Source organism: Panthera pardus, unplaced genomic scaffold (assembly GCF_024362965.1).
Source record: "Panthera pardus isolate Hobbes unplaced genomic scaffold, ASM2436296v1 HiC_scaffold_8, whole genome shotgun sequence".
In the NCBI taxonomy this organism is placed as follows: Eukaryota; Metazoa; Chordata; class Mammalia; order Carnivora; family Felidae; genus Panthera; species Panthera pardus.
The window spans coordinates 21,475,219-21,493,620 of record NW_026527013.1 but is presented as its reverse complement, the minus strand read 5'-3'; the positions used below and the strand labels follow the sequence as shown (position 1 = coordinate 21,493,620).

Below are 18,402 nucleotides of genomic sequence, written 5' to 3'. Positions count from 1 at the left end.
CTTGGCACGACCGACCTCCACAGGCTATCTGAGTGCACACACCCCCACAATGAATCACCCCCTTCAGGACTTGTGTTGCACGATTTCCTATCAATAAATTACCCGGAAGGAGACTTCCGGGCCACAAGGTGCAGGCATCTTTATGGTTCTCAGTTTGTATTGCCAAAGTGCGGGTCTTGTTCTGGCAGCCTTACTGGAGTTGAGCCAAGAGGCCTGGCTAGGTTAATGGGGGCTGACAGCAGCCGGGGACCCAAGGAGAGAGAAGGGGACCCCTGGACCCAGCCCCTCTCACCCCAGAAATGAAGTGTCTCCATCCTGCCTTGGCCCCAGCATATCTTGCCCCACTCAGACACTCCAGTGGCTCCTCAGAGCCATTAGGGCCCTCACTGCCCCATCGCATCAAGCTGGCCTCCGGTCCCCCTGCCTCCTGGAAGCCACCCCCTAGCCCTCCTGTTCTGGGCCATCCCTATTTCCCCCAGACTGGGCTTCTGGAAAGCAGGCTGGTTCACTGGTGTATCTCCCAGACCTAGGGAGCTGGCTGGTGCAATGGCTGGTATGGGGGGTGGTAGTGGCCTGGGGTGACCGTGGACCTTTCAGAAGGGGTGCCGTACCCAACTCCCACCTGAGCTTGCTCTTCCTCGGTACATGTTCCTGTCCCCAGCCAAGGTCCACAGGATATTCACAGTTTACTTATCTGAGGCAACTGCAGTTTTTGGCTTGTAGATCCCAATTTCCCAGAACCTGCCCCCACAGGGGCGGGACAGCAAGCATGTTATTAATTCATTCCCCACTTCTTCTCGAGTTCAGAAGCAACCTGCCAGGCACGGGAGCCAAAATGAAGACTTCAGCCCCTGGCCGCACCTGTAGCATCGCGACGGTCCTGCTCTCGCTGCTGGCTGTCCTTCACACCTCCACCCCCCAAAAGGTAGTGGGTGTCCGTGGGGGCCTGAGTGTGAATGGTGTGAGCTGATTAGCAATGGTGAGAGCCTCTGCACGTGCAAGCATTATGTGGACAAGGGAGCGTGGATCAGTGTGTGTGCAAAGAGTTGGTGCTGACCATCCACCAGGCACTAGCCCGGGCTGTATGGTTCCTCTCTTACTTAACAGTAGGGAGATCTAGTCCCATTTTACGGGGAGAAAATGCAGCCCAATAAGTTGCTGCTAGAGGCCGGCAGTGGGGGGTGTGGGGAAAGGGGTAGGAATGGGCTTCACGAGGGGCACCTGGGTGGCTCAGTTGGTTGGGCAGTTGAATATTCAGCTTCGGCTTAGGTCACGATCTCACAGTTCATGGGTTTGATCCCCGCATCGGGCTCTGCACTTTTGGTGTGGAGCTTGCTTGGGATTTTTGCTCTCTCCTCTCTCTCTGACCCTCCCCCACTTGCACTTTTTCTCTCTTTCAAAATAAGTAAATAAACTTTTTAAAAAATGGGTTTCATGAGCCCAAGTCTACCTCTCCCTGGCTGAGTGGCCATGAAGGAGTTATTTATTTAAAGTGTGTTTATTTATTTTGAAAGAGAGAGAGAGGCATGCAAGCAGGGTAGGGGCAGAGAGATAGAGGGACAGAGGATCCGAAGCAGGCTCTACGCCAACAGCAGAGAGCCCAATGCGGGGCTCGAACTCACAAACTGCAAGATGATGACCTGAGCCGAAATCAAGAGTCAGAAGCTTACCCAATTGAGCCACCCAGGTGCCCCAGGAATTATGTACTCTGTGTCTGTTTCCTCATCTATAAAACACTAAAAAGAAAAGCTATTCAAACCTGTAACATTTATAAAGAACTTAGTACAGTGCCTGCCACCCAGCAGACACTCCCGTGTATACATAAGCTGCCGGGCCAGTCACCTGTCTCTGTGCTAAGCTGCGTGCACAGCGGAACATACCGTGTGCAGGCAGCTGGTGTGCACATGTCCTTCCCTGGGGACCACAGATCTGGAGGAGAGCATATGTCTGGGGAGGGTCCACAGCTGCAGGGTCAAGGGGGCAAAGAGGAAGGCTCCCAGCAATTAGAGACTGGGTCCTCATCACCTCCAAGTTCTAGCTCCTGTGAGCACCTGGTGGGAGACAGGCAAGAGCTGTTTTTCCCAGTTTCCACGAGGCTGAGGTCACCAGAAATCACAGGACTTGTTCATTACCCTTTCAGTGGACAGAGCTAAGATCAAATGTGAAGCTTCCTGACCCATCTAGGGCCCCCTGCCTGAGGAGTAAGTGAGAGTTGCTTCCCAGACGCACTGGGCCACAAGCTCCACCATCGTGGCCCTGAAGGGTGGGGAACGAAGCACATAGCTGCCTCTTATGTGAGACTGGTGTTCACATGTGGAATGTATCATGGGGTTTGGCTGGAGGCCTGGTCAGTGGCTCAGTCGGGGATGGGGGCCAGGGCTTGGTCCGGGACTCTTTAAAGAGTGCTGCCTCAAGCTGGACTGGCATTGAGACAATCCCATTCCTCCTCCTTCATTGGTCCAGAATGACATTGACATCTACAGCCTCACCGTGGACTCCAGGGTCTCATCCAGATTTGCCCACACAGTCGTCACCAGCAGGGTGGTCAACAAGGCCAATGTTGTACAGGAGGCCACCTTCCAGGTGGAGCTGCCCAAGAGAGCCTTCATCACCAACTTCTCCATGTAGGTACCTTCCTGCCCTCCTTGTCTCCCTCCCCAACCCAACACCATGATACCAGCTTCCCCGATGGCACCCAGTCAAGAAGAGCGACTCTCTTCCTGATGTGAGGTGTGCCTTAGGTGTGTGTGCTCGGCCTGTAGGCAATACAGGGAACCAGGGACTTTACCCACGAACTTCAGTACATTCTCAGAAGTATTCCATACCTCCGTCCTCCACACCTCCCTCCCTCCACCCCTCCCTCCTTCCATCCACCCCACCGTCCATCCCTCTGTGCGCCATCCCCAAATACTGCCCAGTTGACAGGTGGAAAACCACAGCATCTTGGTTTCTTTGCCTCTGAGGAGTACAGAGTTGGGGCATCCTGAGGCCCAGGCCCAGGCAGGAGGGAGTCACCCAAAGGCAGAGTCCAGCTCAGAATACAGAAGACTTCCTAACTCCGGGACTGCCCCACAATGGAGCAATGCCTTGAGGAGGGGGATCTCTTTGTCATAGGAAGTTCCAAGCCAGGCTAGTCCCCTCCCTCCCACCTGGGATACTGCAGAGGGCGTTTCTGCTCTGGACCAGAGGCCAAGAATTGGGAGACCCCCTGGGATTTCTGTGGACTCTGTGGCTGAGTGCTGATCCTCACCTTGTCCTCCTCACCCTTCCCGAATGTTTTGCAATGTTTGTCCAATACATGAGAACCCTCTCTATCTGTCCTTGTCCCCACCAGAGAGGCAGTGATTGAGGGCAGGCCAGAAAGAGGCTGATCCCAGCAACTCAGGGAGGGCGCTGGGTGGGACAGAGAGCGGGCTCAGCCGGGGTCCCCAAACTACCCTGAGACCTCTGAAAAACTATAGTGGGGGCTGGGTCCCTGTGCTCGGCTCCTTCTTCTCTCTTGGCCACTGCTTCTCCTAACCCTGGAGCGGGGGCCTGTGCTATGTGAGCACTGTGTGCAGTGTGCGCTCTGCAGGAGGCCCCCAGCCAGCTTGGGGAGGAGGGCACCCTGCCCCCTGCTTCCCTATGCCCTGCAGCAACACAATCTGGGCCCAGGGAGCGGCGCCAGCCCGGGGCTCTCAGCGCATGTGATGGGCCCGGAGCCTGGCAGCCTGCTGGCCTTGGCACCCCAGCTGGGCGTCCAGGAGGAGGAGCCCTGCGGCCCACTCTGCAGCCCCATCCCTAGCCCAGGGTTAAATTATGACCAGGAATGTCAGGAAGGTGGGGAGGAGGAACACTGGGTCCTAATGCCCTGGCTACCCCCCGCCGACCCCTGCACACCCTTTCATGCCACCCCCAGGTGGAGCAGGGCTGTGTTTGCCCGACACATCCCTGCTCGCCTCCCAAGGAGGATCTGGAGTAGTCATTTTCATTCCAGAGGAGAAGCCCTGGTAGCTCTTTCTAGTCCCCAAAAATAGGATTGTGGGACCCACACCCCTGGGAGTCCAGTCCACCCGTTGTCCAACACCTGCTTCCCCAGAGGCCAACCTCCCTGAAGAGCCCCCTGCCCTGTGCTGGCAGGGGGAGGGGCCAGAGGCTTTCAGTGCTGCGTTTCCCACTGACCTGGGAGCCCGGCATCTCTCCCCTTCCCAGTCTTCCCCGCACAGGTGCATGCAGGGCTGGACACAGGGGCACCCCAGAAAGCTCACTGGTGACTGACCAGTTCTTCTGGGAGCAGGCTGTGAGATGAGAGGGAAAGCTGGGATGTGGGGCCAGACTGCAAGGGTGAAGAGAGGCTGGGACTTAGCTCAGTCCTGCCTCCTCTGCAGCCTCCTTCCCCTGTGTGTTCGGTAAACACATGTTTGCCAACACTGTGCACGCTTCAGGGTAGATGGAGGCGTGGCATAGCATGCAGAGCTCTCCTCCCCACCTGGGGTCCTGCAGAGACTTGTATACAGTAAGTACATAATAAACAGGGATGGCCTCAGGCAGAGACAGGAGTTACTCTGTTAAGAGGCACACCGAGTCAAGGGAGGCTCCCTGGAGGAGATGGGATTGGAGTGGGCTGCCCCTATCAGGCCCTCCACAAATCTTCCCCTCCTGCCGCAGGATCATCGACGGTGTGACTTACCCCGGGAACATCAAGGAGAAGGCTGCAGCCCAGGAGCAGTACAGCACGGCCGTGGCCAGAGGGGAGAGTGCTGGCCTCATCAAGTGAGCCAAAGATGGTGGTGGGAAGGGACCCCAGCGGGGTGGGGGCAGAGGCTGCCCTGCCTCCAGCCCTTCAGACCCTCTCCAGCCTCCAGTGGCCATACCCCCGCCCGGCCTGGAGGGACAAACCTGACGTCCCTCTCCCCCAGGGCCACCGGAAGAAAGATGGAGCAGTTCCAAGTGTCAGTCAATGTGGCTCCCTCTGCCAAGGTCACCTTCGAGCTAGTGTATGAGGAGCTGCTCAAACGGCATCTGGAAGTGTATGAGCTGCTGCTGAAAATCCAGCCCCAGCAACTGGTCAAGCATCTCCAGGTACTGGCACCGCCTTTTCCAGGGAGGTCTCCAGGAACACACCTGCTCTGCTGAGGGCAGCCCCTCCTTCCCCCTCTGCCTCCCCGGAGGCCCAGCCCCAGCTCCCTGCCAACCCAGTGACCCACTTCTTGTCTCCAGATGGACATTCACATCTTTGAGCCTCAGGGCATCAGCTTTCTGGAGACAGAGAGCACCTTCATGACCAACGAACTGGCAGATGCTCTCACCATCTCACGGAACAAGACCAAGGTGGGCCTGCCATTGTCAGCAGGCAAGGGTACCAAGGGGCCTGTTGTCCGGCCAGCCTTATGAGTCTGTCCGGAGAGTGGGACAAGTGGGCAGAATCTCTGTGCTGGAGGGACTTCTGAGGTCTGTGTCCATGCTGCCACTTGGCAGAGGTGGAGGACAAGGCCCAGAGAAGGGTGGTAGGTGCTGGTGTGGAGACCACCTTCGCCTTGGTGGGGAGAAGGCTGTGGGGAGGAACTTAAGTGAGGGCCCCATGGATGGAAAGGGGCCCGCCAGCTGGATCATGCATATCCTGAGCCGGGCCCCTGCTGGTGCAGCTCTAAGAGCAGAGGTTCACTCCCCCACTCCCCTATGGGGAGTCATTCTCTCCAACAGCTCAGCCTCAGGGAACATTCCCTGGACTGTGGCCCAAGGCCATATCCTGGAATTCTTGCTTCAGATGGGGTGGGTGTGGCCATGGGGCTCTTCTCAACCCCAGCCTGTCCTTTCCCAGGCTCACATCCGATTCAAGCCCACACTCTCCCAGCAAAAGTCACCAGGGCAGGAGGACACAGTCCTGAATGGCAACTTCATCATCCGCTACGATGTGAACCGGACCCTCTCCGGGGGCTCTATTCAGGTGTGTGGGCTCCAGGCGAGAATAGGGGCAACCAGAAAATCCATCCATACTCAAGGGCTTGAGCTTACATGTTCTAGAAGGAAAGGCAAAGTAACTGCCCCTACTCATCAGTGTGAACCAGTGGCAGCACAGACCAAAAACAAGCAATTTTGTTATGTTGTCCCTGAAACAATTTTCTTTTGGAGGCACAGAAGTTTCATCTCTGCTAAAGAGATGCCTTGCAGGATTTTCCTTATTGCCTTGGCTGACAGGAGGCTCACAGTTCAGTTTGATGTCCAATGGCAGTAGCTTCTTTCATGCAAGTTTCTGGCTTCATTGTGCTTTCCCTTTACTCTTTTGATGGACCTTGTTTTTTAAAACTTTTTTTAACTTTTTTTTTTGAGAGAGACAGAGTGTGGGTGGGGGAGGGGCAGAGAGAGAGGGAGATACACAATCCAAAGAAGGCTCCAGGCTCTGAGTTGTCAGCACAGAGCCCGATGACGGGGCTCAAACTCACACACCGTGAGTCACGACCTGAACTGAAGTCAGAAGCTCAACCCACTGAGCCACCCAGGTGCCCCACTATGGACCTTGTTTTTCAAGTCCTTACTCTTTTAACGGATCTCAGGTTTATTATGTCTAAACCTTTTAGGATAAATTGCCTCAAATACTAAAACAAATAGGAGGTAAAGTGGGGGTAGAGTTCTAGTAGGCCACACGTGAGCAGGGAAGGCAAGAGAGGGGCTGGACTGAGCCCTAGAAGATGGTGAGGATTTGAGGAATTTAGCAGTGGGACAGAGACAGATGGGGCTGCGTGAAGAGAGGAACCCAAGTATTAAGCTGAGAAGGCTGGTTGGGGGCAGGGCAGGGCTGCAGCTCTTATTACCTGGGTTTGTTTCACTCTGATCACAGATTGAAAATGGCTACTTTGTACACTACTTTGCCCCGGAGGGCCTACCCACAATACCCAAGAATGTGATCTTTGTCATTGACAAGAGCGGCTCCATGTTGGGCAGGAAGATCCAACAGGTGGGTCCCACAGGTTAAGACCACAACTCTGGAAACTCATACATGCCTCACACCATCACCTCTGGCCCAGTAGGCAGATTCTCCCTCCTCCATCTTCCTGAGTATGGGGTACCCAGGGGTTGAGATTGGTCAGAGTATCGGCAGGTCCTGGCTCTAGAGCAGTCACCATGCAAGTCCGGGGATGCCAGCCCAAGTACACAGGATGCCAGCCCCAGGGAGGCTCCACTGAGACACCCACCTTGTCTCCGATCCTCCTGCTCAGACCCGGGAAGCCTTAATCAAGATCCTGGATGACCTCAGCCCCAGAGACCAGTTCAACCTTATCAGCTTCAGCGGGGATGCAACCCAGTGGAAGCCATTGCTGGTGCCAGCCTCAGCCGAGGACGTGAACCAGGCCAGGAGATATGTGGCTGGCATCCAAGCCCAAGGCGGTGAGTGCCTCTGTAGCCTTGCTATGGTGTGGGGGCTTCTGGGGCACCAAGCCCAGCCTGAGGCGCTGGGCTGGAAGCCATCCTGAGTGTGTGCCCCCCAGGGACCAACATCAACGACGCAATGCTGATGGCCGTGCAGCTGCTGAGTAACGCCAACCGGCAGGAGCTGCTGCCCGCGGGCAGTGTCTCCCTCATCATCCTGCTCACCGATGGTGACCCCACTGTGGGTGAGGGCACCACCAGCAACTCCAAGGCACACGGCCCAGAGGGATCTGCTGAGGCCTTCCCCTGGCTTGCTGTGGAATCTGAGGCAGGGAGGGGGGGGGGGTCTCTAGAGTCCAGAAGTATCCATTGAACAAATCTCTGTTTTCTCATGCCCCCCACCCCCTTCCCAAACTGCTGGGCCCAGGAGAGACCAACCCTGCGAGGATCCAGAAGAACGTGCAGGAAGCCATAGCTGGCCAGTACAGCCTCTTCTGCCTGGGCTTTGGCTTCGATGTCAGCTATGCCTTCCTAGAGAAGCTGGCACTGGACAACGGCGGCCTGGCTCGGCGCATCTATGAGGACTCGGACTCTGCCCTGCAGCTCCAGGTGCCAGAGTGTCCCCAGTGGCCCCTGAGTGAGGGATGGCACAGAGAGGCAGGCAGACCCCAGCCCCGCACTCGTGACACCCGCCACCTTGCAGGATTTTTACCAGGAAGTGGCCAACCCACTGCTGACAGCAGTGACCTTTGAGTACCCAAGCAACGCTGTGGAGGAGGTTTCGCAGGACAACTTCCGGCTGCTCTTCAAAGGCTCCGAGATCGTGGTTGCTGGGAAGCTCCAGGACCAGAGCCCTGATGTGCTCTCAGCCAAAGTCAGAGGGCATCTGGTGAGTGTGGCCGGCCATTCTGCAGGGGAAAGGCCGCTGGAGCAGGGAGTCAGAAGGGCTTCATTCACACCCCAGCCCCACAGGGCTCCAGCAGTTGAGAGAGCAAGTCACGAAGTGCTGTCTCCCACTTAGAGATGACACTCAGCAGTCCGTCTGTGCTCCTGCTGTTCCTGAGAGAACCAGAGGCCTGGCATTCCCTCCTGTCCTCACACTGCCCTCTGAGGTTGCAATGGGGCAGAGAGGGCTGCTCCCATTTCACAGATGAGCAGGCTGAGATCCAGGCAGGGCAGGCAACTTGCCTGGGGCCCCTCTGCAGCCAGGTCAAGAGCCTGGCTCCCCACATGGTGCCGTCTCTGCCCAGTCTTCCCCTGCCTCTGTGCCACAGGAGGCCCTGTCATTCCACAGAGAGAAACAGCACCTGCTCTGCATGCACCAGGTCCTTCTCTAGGCCCTGGGGACGCTGTCCTCCCGACAGTGACAGTGCGTATAAATCCTCACACCAGCAAGTAGATTCGGGCTGGGATGTCCCTGACACAACAAACCCGGGAACTCAGGGGAGCAGCCCTGGGAACCCAAACCTGGTCTGGGAATCAGGGAGGGATGCCTGAAGGAGGCCCAGCTGAGACTGAAGGATGAGTAGAGGATGGTACAGGCCAGACGGTGGGGTGATGGAGGAACATTCTAGGCTTGCATGGCAAGCAGGCAGTGTGTGTGGGAAGAACAGCAGGTAGGTGAGTCAGAAGAGAATGGGGGGGTCCCGGGCCTCACCTCAGAGGAAGTGGCCGAGTAGTGGGATGGGCAGTGTGTGACCTATGGCCAGCCTGCCTGGGTTCAGACCCAGCTCTGCCACCTCCCAGAGGTGAGTCCTGGGGCAAATCACTTAACCTCACTGTGCCTCAGTTTCCTCCTGTGTAAAAATCAGAATAGGTCACCCTACCCACCTTGTAAGACTGCTGTGGGGATTACAGTCTGGCCCCAGTGTAAATATTTCATTCATGTTAGCTGCTAATATGAACCTAAAGGCCCAGGCGTTCCCAAAGTGTAGGACCCAAGGTGACTCAGGGTAGTTCACAAACATGTTTGTTTTAGTAGTTGTGTATTTATTTTAATGTGTCTCCTGAAAAATAGAACTTGAACCCCAGACCTAAGATTTCACAGGTATTATTGCTTGGGACAGGGCCAAATAAATAGTATTCGACTATTTAAAGTTCATTTAAGGAAAACCATCAAGCAAATAGCTCTATGTGTGGATAGGACAAAATTCGTGCAGGTGGCCTGCATGTGACAGTGTGGGGAGGCCTGGCTCTGGGTGAGAGACAGAGGAGGTAGTTCCAGCAGGGGTAGCGGGATCTGATCCACACTGAGAAGTTCTTCGACTGCGGTGGGGAGCAATGGCAAGAAAGGTGGGGTTTCCTCTGTCCCCCCACCTCCCGCCACTTCCCAGGCTGTGGGCAGGGCAGCCCCAGACCAGAAGCCCCCTCCCTGGGGAAGGATGCAGCAGTCACTCGGAGCTCGGCATATGCCTTGCTGCCTCCATCCCACAGTGCCCAGCCCCAGCAGAGGGCATCAGCATGGGCCGGGATAGCTGGTTGCGGGTGGACGGGACCCCAAGCCCTATCAGGGCCATGACACCGGAGTCCTCTTTTCAACTCTGCCACTGACTGCTGGGGAAAGCTCTTCCCTCTTTGTCCCCAGAGTCTTTATCTTTGGGGTGAGTGTGGAATGCATCTGGGGACCCTTTCTGTCCACACACCACACTTGGACTTCCTTCCTACTGCTGTTTCTACACTGTCCTGGGCTTCACATCCCATTCTCATTTCCCTTTCTCTGGAAGGATCTGTCTGACCTGAGCGTCCAGCTCTGTGTCTGCCATGTTGCACTTGGACGGTTTACTACCTTTTATCTCCACCTCCTTCTCATCTTGGGAGGCTCTGTGACCAAGACTCTCATTCCCCAAACTCCCTACCCACGCCCCACTCTACTCAAAGGTGGTGCAGTCCTTGCAGCCGATGCATGGGGGCTGCCCCAGCTCCAAGCAGGTTTCATGTGGGAGCACTTGGAAGACCTAGGCCCTCACAGCTCCTGCCCCGGCTGGGCCCCTCTTTCTAGCACATGCAGAACATCACCTTCCAAACGGAAATTAGAGTGGCGGAGAAGGAGGAAGAGTTCCAGAGCCCCAAGTACATCTTCCACAGCTTCATGGAGAGACTCTGGGCATACCTGACCATCCAGCAACTGCTAGAGAAAATGTAGGTAGCCCACACCTTTGAGGGCCCACCAGGACAGCTACACATAGCCTGAGCACCTTCACAAGCTTCCCATGGCGGCGGGGGCGGTGGGGGGAGCAGCGGGCACAGGGTGTCTCCCAAGTCCAGAGAGAGGGGGTTGTGGCACCACGTGTAAGCTCCAGACTCTCCCAGTGGAACCTTCCCAGAAGGGTCTGGAAGGGAGGAAGAATCTGACAAGGCATCCAGGGACCTGCTGAACCTGTGATGTCCTCAACCTACAGGATTTTGGCATCTGATGCTGAGAAGCAGGCCCTTGAGACCCGAGCTCTGAACTTGTCGCTCCAGTACAGCTTTGTCACACCCCTCACGTCCATGGTGGTCACCAAACCCGAAGGCGAAGAACGATCTGAAGTTGCAGAGAAGCCCGTGGAAACCGGTGGGTGTGAGAGCAGGACCCCAGCCTCCTTGGCAGCACAGTTTTGACCCAGCACCCTCCGCAGCCTTTCCTCTGCATCCCAACCAAGACCCCGACCCTGCCACCCCTAATCTCCCAGGAGCCCTGGGAGACTCCTCCCATTTCATTGATGTGAAAGCTGAGGCCAGGTCTCCTGACCCCAGAGTTCACTGCACCTGTTTAGTGCTGGGGTTGGAAAGCAAGGTTAAATACAAGCATGTCAAATTTATTGAAATCACTCTAACAGTGTATTTCTTTCTTTCTCTTTTTGTTTTATCCAGAAAACAAACACAAGCACTTCCACTTAGGTAAGAGCCTCAAAGGCTGGGCTGGGGGACAGTTGGCTGACACAGGACCTAAGGCACCAGCCCCACAAGGTTGCTGGCCAGGGCCTCTCCAGCCCAACCCCACTGCCAGCAGGGGATGTCATCTGCCTAAGCAAATGGGTGCATTTAGTCACTTCGTTCATTCAGATACTGGCTGCCATTTGGGGCCTGCCCTGGGCACTAGGGATACAATCCCTGTTCAACTGCAGGCCCCAGAAAGGTACATCTAACAAGCAAACCCAGGTCCCTCTGATTTCCAGGTCTTCCTCTCTCCAGATTTCATACCATGGGAGACAGAAGGTCCAGATTAACAGGTGGCAAAGGAGGAGAGGGGAGAGGGGTGGGAGATTGACAGAATCGTGACCCTGGCCACAGACTGGGCTCTGCCCTGGTTGTTGGGGGAGTGACTTTCCTGGTTTACCTGGCTGGCTGGCGGGGCTGGGACTCACGTCCAGTTATGTCTGATTAGGGAGCAGCTATGCAGACTCCTTCCTTACCGAAAGAAGCGGCTATAGAGGACCAAGTAATTTGAATTGGGGACTGGGGGTGGGGGCTGACATCCCAGTGGCAGGGGCGGAGGGGTTCAAGAAGGGTCCTTTGTTCCCACTTTGAATTTCTTCTGGCCATGGGAGAAGAGGCTCCCAGAGTGATGAGTGCAGGGAAGGGAGCCATCCACCCTCTCCACATCCCTCTCCCGGGGTGGGTCCCAGAGCCCAGGCTGGGGGGGGACCATGACACCACTTTAGAGAAGACTGTGTGTGTGTCAACTTTTCCAAAGCTGGACCTTCTGGGAAAGCACCTGGTAACCCAGGGAGAATCGGACCACAAGGACCTGTTCATTCTCCATCTCATCGTCTAACCTACCATGGGGTTAGGGACTTGCTGCTACCAGACATGTTGTTAGGTAAGCCACTTTCTGACCCTCTGAGAGTCTAGTTTCCTTAAGGTGATCATTAAACCTGCCTGTAGAGTTGGAGAGGTAAAGCACCAGCACAGAGCCTGACACGGGGCTCAAACCCACGAACTGTGAGACCATGGCCTAAGCCAAAGTCAGACACTTAACTGACTGAGCCACCCAGGTGCCCTGAAGTAATGTGTCCTTTATTTTCACTGGATCAGATTCATTACACTCTGGAGGCTGGCTCAGGATGGAACCTTCTAGAAAGGGAAGGCTTCTTCCATTTCCAAAGCTAACAGTGGTCCCTTGAGCTATTTCCAATCCCAAATCTGGATTCAGAAATGGCAGAGTCAGGCTAGACCCCATGTCCTCTGCATTTTCCCTAATAGTGTGCTCTCCTGTTTGAAAATCTCATTACAAAGGCTCTTCCAAGTTGGATGTATGTTTGGCAGGGGTTGTGGGGCCGGGGGGGTGGCGGGTGGCAACGATGGCTGGAGGATGTGAAGATTACTCTCAATCCTGACTACCTTCTTCCTTTCTGTTTCTGGCTGCCCCTGCACTAATGCCTGCTTTGGCACCATCAGCCCCCTCCACTCCTGATGAAGTGGATTTAAGAATCAAGGCCAGAGTTTCTGCAATACCTTCTGACACTATGACACAGAGACACCAGGAGAGGAAACACTCGGGGAGCTCTGAGGACACATCACGTGGGTTTCCCAGTGTTGAAGTTGAGAGGGAGCCCTGGCCACGGGCATCTGCTTCTCCATCTCTCACCTCTTCCCCCACTCCCCAGGAAGGGGTTGTCTAAATCCAGACTTTTTCTTCTTTCAGAACCAGCCAAGACAGACTCACCCCCAGGTAGGTTGCCAGCCTCCCTCAGGCCCCCTCCCTGCCCTTACCTCCCAGCCCGCTCTACCTGCTCTAGGAACTACACCTGCTGTCCCAGCCCCCATCCAGGCACCTCCTGTCATCCTGACACTGCCCGGACAGAGTGTGAATCATCTCTGTGTGGACATCAAGCACTCTCAGGGGCCAATGAACCTGCTCTCAGACCCTGACCAAGGTGAGAGGTGCATACCCAATCATCCACCCAGAGAGACCCAGACACCACTCACTCCCAACTTAACCACCCCAGAGACAATGATGGGACACCAGCCCATGGAGACACACCTTACCCCATGTGGGCCTGTCCCAAGATCACGGTGTGGCCTGCCTCTGAGCGCTGACACTTGCACTTACACGGCCACCCCACAGACTTTCCCCTGAACACCACATATGCAGGTCCGGGTGGCCTGGGCACTCCAGGGAGACCAGATGTGGACTTGCCCCAGGCACTGCCATACTTCAGGGGTGGCGAGACAGACTTGGGCACACATAAGCTCGGAGGCCTGTAGTCAATGCCCAGAGTGACATGGAAGTGAGCCCAGAGGAGGAGACAAGAGCTGTCCGAGGGTCAGGGGAGGCTGCACGGGGTCATACAGGAATGATTGGGCCTTGGCAGACGCGTGGGGGCCCACTGGGCAGAGGAAGGGGAAAGCAGCAGCGGAGCCCTGGAAGGTACTGATAGGACTCTGGAGGGTGTGGAGCAGGTGAATGGGAGGAAGGGGTAGGTGTGCTGACCAGGCCTGCACTCCCAACCCCAGAAGGGTCCTACTGGTTGAACCGAGTGTCAGGTCAGATGTGAGGATACACAGCACTCGGGGATGCTCACACACACCTGCAGAGCCACCCAGAGCCAATGAGTCTCTGCGGCTCCCCCTTTCCTCCCACATCCACCCAGTCTACCGCTCATCTCACCAGGCCGTGGTCTGCTTGCTCCCAGAGGCTGGGCGTCACTCGTTTTCCATCTCGCTCTTGGCCACAGCACCTCATTAGGCCAGCCACACTATGGGGGCTTTATGAATATTCCCTGATTTCAGACAGGATCTGCCCTCTCAAAGGGCTCGTCTGAAGGTGGCCATCGCTGAGGATTCGGGGGCCCTTCCAAAGCCACATGAAATCAGGGGATGAGGGAGAGGTTGTGGGAGGAAGTGTTAGGAAAAGGGGACTGAGAAGGTGAGCCGGTGAGAAGGGGTTTGGGTGGACCTGTCATCCAGGCCAGCGCCCAGCTGGGGCCATGGCCTTGACCTCTGTGCTCCCGGCCCTCTTAGGGGTTGAGGTGACTGGCCAGTATGAGACAGAAAAGGCCCAGTTCTCGTGGATCGAGGTGACCTTCAAGAACCCCCAGCTGCAGGTCCGCGCCTCCCCTGAGCACGTGGTAGTGACTCGAAATCGAAGAAACTCTGCCTATAAGTGGAAAGAGACGCTGTTCTCGGTGACACCTGGGTATGCCCCCCGCTGGGTACTTCTCTGGCCACATTAGTTGGCTGGTGACTGCTGCTAGGTGATCTGGGCCCATGCGCCTGGGGATGGGGTGGCGGAGCATGCGTCTCCTGCGGTGGGCTGCCCCCGCAGAGAGCCCTGCACCATACCCTCCCGTTCTGGAGGTCACAGAGGGGTTGTGCTGGGACCCAGCTGCCCTCACACCTCACCCGGGTCACTACCCGACGTGGGGCACAGTGTGGTTTGGAGCTAGCTCTACTGCCAGTCCTGTGTGACCCTGGGCAGGCTGCCTAGCTGCTCTGTTTCCTCACTCGTAACTAGAGACAATCATCCAGCCCTGAGTCAGAGGGCTGAGGAGAAGGTCCAATGAGGGGATGGGATCCAGGAGTACTGTGCCCATTGGACAGTATGGTGCCCACTGGGTACAGGGGAGGGCCGTGCTGTCTGTGTGGTGAGGTAATGACAACAATAATGAGAAGCTGGAGAGCACTGTTCCCTGGGGGATGTTACGAATGTCATCCTTAGCATAGAGGTGGACGGCCACCTCTTCTGGGTGAGGCTGCCCCACCACAGAGCTTTCCAGAGGCAGCTTGCCAGCTCTGGAGGCTACCAGGGGCCTGGGAGTGGGGCCAAGGACCCTGGCCCTCTTTGAGCAGTGCGCAACACCCCAGCCTATACTGAGCACGGAGAGTCTTGTCCTCTGCCCTCTCACTGCGCCACACTGTAGAGACCGGTTTCCACTTGACAAATGAGTGGGTGCCTAGAAAATCTGAGGGGCTTACCCGAAAACCATCCAATTTCATAAGAGATCTTAAAGTCTCCTATTATCTGATAAATGCACAAAGAATGACAAGAGTTTCTGTGCCCTGGACGTGCACACTAGAAGGTAGAATGAAGAATTCCTAACACCTGCAGTGAGAGAAAATCCAAATACTTTCATGAGCTGCAGAAGATACACCTAAGGGAAAACAGACCACATCTTGTACATTGAATCAAGGACAGTGTAAATTTAGGGCAGTTCCATTTCAAATAACCTCAGAGTAACAGCAGGGTCTTATTCAACATGCTTTAAGGAGCCTGACATTCAAAGCTTATCTTAAGTAGAAAAGGACAGGATAGGATGAAAAGGGACTTGCTCTTCTAGACATAAGTAACACTAATCATCAGAAGGAAGTGGCACTAGCCATAAAAACGAAGGGGATAGAATGAATGTATCAGGCAATTGCCTAAATCATATAAAACTAATTTATGAGAAACTAATCTAAGAAAACCAGGGAGGGAAAGGAATCTGGTTTATCTTATAAATAATACACCAGATACCGCTAAGACGGTCCCAGTTTACCAGTGAGGAAAGCGAAGCCCAGAACATTTAAGGGACGTCCCGCCCAAGGCCACTCCCACCTCGATTGCTCAGGATGCGGGGTTTCCCCACAGCCTCAACATGACCATGGACAAGGCGGGGCTCCTGCTGCTCAGCAGCCCAGACAAAGTGACCATCGGCCTGCTCCCCTGGGACGGTCCTGGGGAGGGACTCCGGCTCCTTCTGCGGGACACCGACCGCTTCTCTAGCCACGTTGGCGGGACCCTTGGTATGTTGCCCACGGCTCAGGGCACCCTCAGAAGCCACCTCTGCCTGCGAACTGGCAGTGCCCTTCACCTCTATGTGTCTCCCAACCTCCATCTTTTTTCCTTGCTGACCCGCCCTTTGTATTTCAGGCCAGTTCTACCAGGGAGTGCTCTGGGGGCCCCCAGCAGCGGCAGATGACAGCAGGCGAACACTGAGCGTTCAGGGCCGTGACTACTCTGCCACCAGGTGACTGCGCAAGCAGGCCACTGAGCCTGGCTGGGTGTGGAGGCCTAGAGGCTGGGAACTGGGCTTGGCGGGTGGCCCTACTCCTCTGTCCTTGCCTGGAACCTAGAGACAGTGAGGGCAAAGGTTGATACTTTAGATATCTCTGACCTAGCTCTCAGTGACCTCACAGAGGACAGTCAGCTCAAACCTGCAAAAAACACCCCAGCCCAGAGATCACTAGGGTGAGTCGGGGACAGTAGGAAATTCCTCCCAAACTCTCAGAGCCCTGGGCCCTGAAGACCACACACAGCTGGGTCCACTTGGGTGACCAGGCCTTGTCGTCCTGTGCTGGAGGAAATTCTAAGGCTCCCAGCCTCTCTACCCTCCACACTCCTAACCCCAGCCATCTCCCTCTCTTCCCACCACACCTGGGATTTGCTGACCACCTATCTTTCTGTCTGTCCACGTATCCATCCCAGATTGCTCAAGCTGGATTACCAAGAGGGTTCCCCAGGAACAGAGATTTCCTGCTGGTCCGTGGAGCTGTAGTTATGTGGGAGGGGTTGTGCCCACACCCCGGGCCACCCCACTGTGTGCAGAGAGCTGCCACCCTGTGGCCAGAAGACCGCCCGTGGGGCCCGGACTGCGATGGGGAGGGATATTCCCACTCATTCCAAATAAAGGTGCTGTGAGCCCAGGGAATGGACATCTGTGGTTGCATCTGGCTACATCCCAGGGCCTCAGAATCCCATTAGAACCTTCCACTGTGAGCTCCTCTAAGGCCTGTGGCCAGTAAGGCCCATGAAGAACTTTTAGTCCAACCTCTTCATTTTACAAGCAGAGAAACTAAGATTTAAAGAGATTAAATCACCCATTTAAAATGTTGCTGCAGCCCCCAGCTGGGGGTCTAGGGCGGGAGAACATTCTCTGGGAGCAAAGGTTCAGTCTGCTTAATGGTCACTGAGTCTGTGAAACCCCGTTTCGACTAAAAACAAAAACAAAAACAAAAAGAAGAAAAAGAGTGAACTGGGTAGAAGTTCTTATTAGAAACACAACTGGCCCTGGGTGGGCACAAACTGGGTAGAAGTTCTTTATAGGCCAACTCTCCAACTTCTCAGCAAGCTCTTGGGCCCCTCGGTGATGGGATTTGCATGACACGGTTTGGTTTTTGCACCTGTGCTCAGGATGTCCGCTCGCCACCGGGTCAAGAGGCCAGCACTGGAGATGGGGGAGGCAGAGATGAGGTCCCCGGCCCACGGAGGACGCAAGCGTCTGTCCCCAGGAGCCTTGAGTCTCATGAGGGTGCTCCAGGCCTGGGCTCCAGGCCCTGGGTCTGCTCTCCCATCCATGCTCTGGGGGTGGGCACCCCCAAGATTGCACTCAATCCCCTGCATAGGCGAAGCACACCTAAACATCTACAGTTACTCCACCTACTTCTTAAAAAATGACACGTCTTTGGCTTACAAATAAAAACCATGAAGAGAACAAAAGCAAAACCATGAGAATAGAATAAAAGAAACAAGCAGGGGAGGAGTTAGATCACAGGCACCAGGGTAAGGCAAGCTAGAGCGGCACAAAGCTTTGTGCAGAGCTTCCTGGCAGCCAGGGGAAAGCAATAAATGAGCTCGTTTGCTTGCTGAGAGGAAGCAAACTAGATCACCAGGGAAAGCATTCTGTTCTCAGCTCTAGAGCTTTACAGGTTGTTTGCAGAGTGAGTCTTTCTAGAAGGGTCAGGGGAGAGGCCAGTGGGAGGGGGTTCCAGCAGCGGGTTTGCCAAATTCACAGGAACACCCCTGCTGAGCTGCTGCGTCTCCATTGAGCCTGGTGGGCAGGTGGGGGTCAAGGCTGAGTCACCTTGTGAAGGTTGCTCCGAGGGGCTCAGACCAGAGCTCTGACATACTGGGATGCGAGATGAGTGCCCACCCCGACTCACCCCTCCAGGACCCCAACAGCTAGGCTGGGCTGTGGAATTGGTACAGCAGCAGAGGGGTCATGGGTGACTTTCTGGCCCAGCCGTACTTGCAGAGGTGTTCTCCGTGAACAGGTGAAAGGAGTTCGGTGCCCTTCGCTGTTTTGTTCACCGAGTGCTTTCCAGCACTCACTTGGGCCAGGCCAGGGGCTGAGTGCTGCAGGTCCATTGGATACC

At 55.6% G+C, this 18,402-nt stretch overlaps 1 protein-coding gene across 6 annotated transcripts; it reads left to right on the top strand.

Moving 5' to 3' along the window:
- The first annotated feature begins 790 nt into the window (after positions 1-790).
- ITIH4 (inter-alpha-trypsin inhibitor heavy chain 4) lies at positions 791-16,962 on the top strand. 6 transcript variants are annotated; one of them, XM_019417168.2, is made up of 24 exons: positions 791-925; positions 2,464-2,624; positions 4,648-4,752; positions 4,899-5,061; positions 5,200-5,310; positions 5,801-5,926; positions 6,818-6,934; positions 7,197-7,365; positions 7,467-7,592; positions 7,775-7,956; positions 8,051-8,236; positions 10,346-10,485; positions 10,746-10,900; positions 11,200-11,226; positions 11,505-11,558; positions 11,714-11,767; positions 12,023-12,148; positions 12,727-12,849; positions 12,974-13,000; positions 13,089-13,205; positions 14,293-14,467; positions 15,899-16,053; positions 16,181-16,277; positions 16,736-16,962. In XM_019417168.2, exons 1-24 carry the CDS (start codon positions 836-838, stop codon positions 16,803-16,805), a joined length of 2,856 nt encoding a protein of 951 aa, XP_019272713.2. In that variant the 5' UTR covers positions 791-835; the 3' UTR covers positions 16,806-16,962. The 6 variants fall into 6 exon arrangements, with proteins under 6 accessions (XP_019272713.2, XP_019272712.2, XP_019272717.2 ...); XM_019417167.2 differs by having other exon boundaries at positions 11,996-12,148; XM_019417172.2 differs by lacking the exon at positions 11,505-11,558.
- Positions 16,963-18,402: the final 1,440 nt, after the last annotated feature.

What these genes read in the sequence shown, in the direction of transcription:
- ITIH4 (XM_019417167.2), top strand. Translation starts at nt 836, where the DNA reads ATGAAGACTTCAGCCCCTGGCCGCACCTGTAGCATCGCGACGGTCCTG. An exon ending in ACTCTGCCCTGCAGCTCCAG is followed by an intron (nt 7,957 to 8,050) that starts GTGCCAGAGTGT and finishes GCCACCTTGCAG; the next exon opens with GATTTTTACCAGGAAGTGGC. An exon ending in GAGCTCTGAGGACACATCAC is followed by an intron (nt 12,850 to 12,973) that starts GTGGGTTTCCCA and finishes TTCTTCTTTCAG; the next exon opens with AACCAGCCAAGACAGACTCA.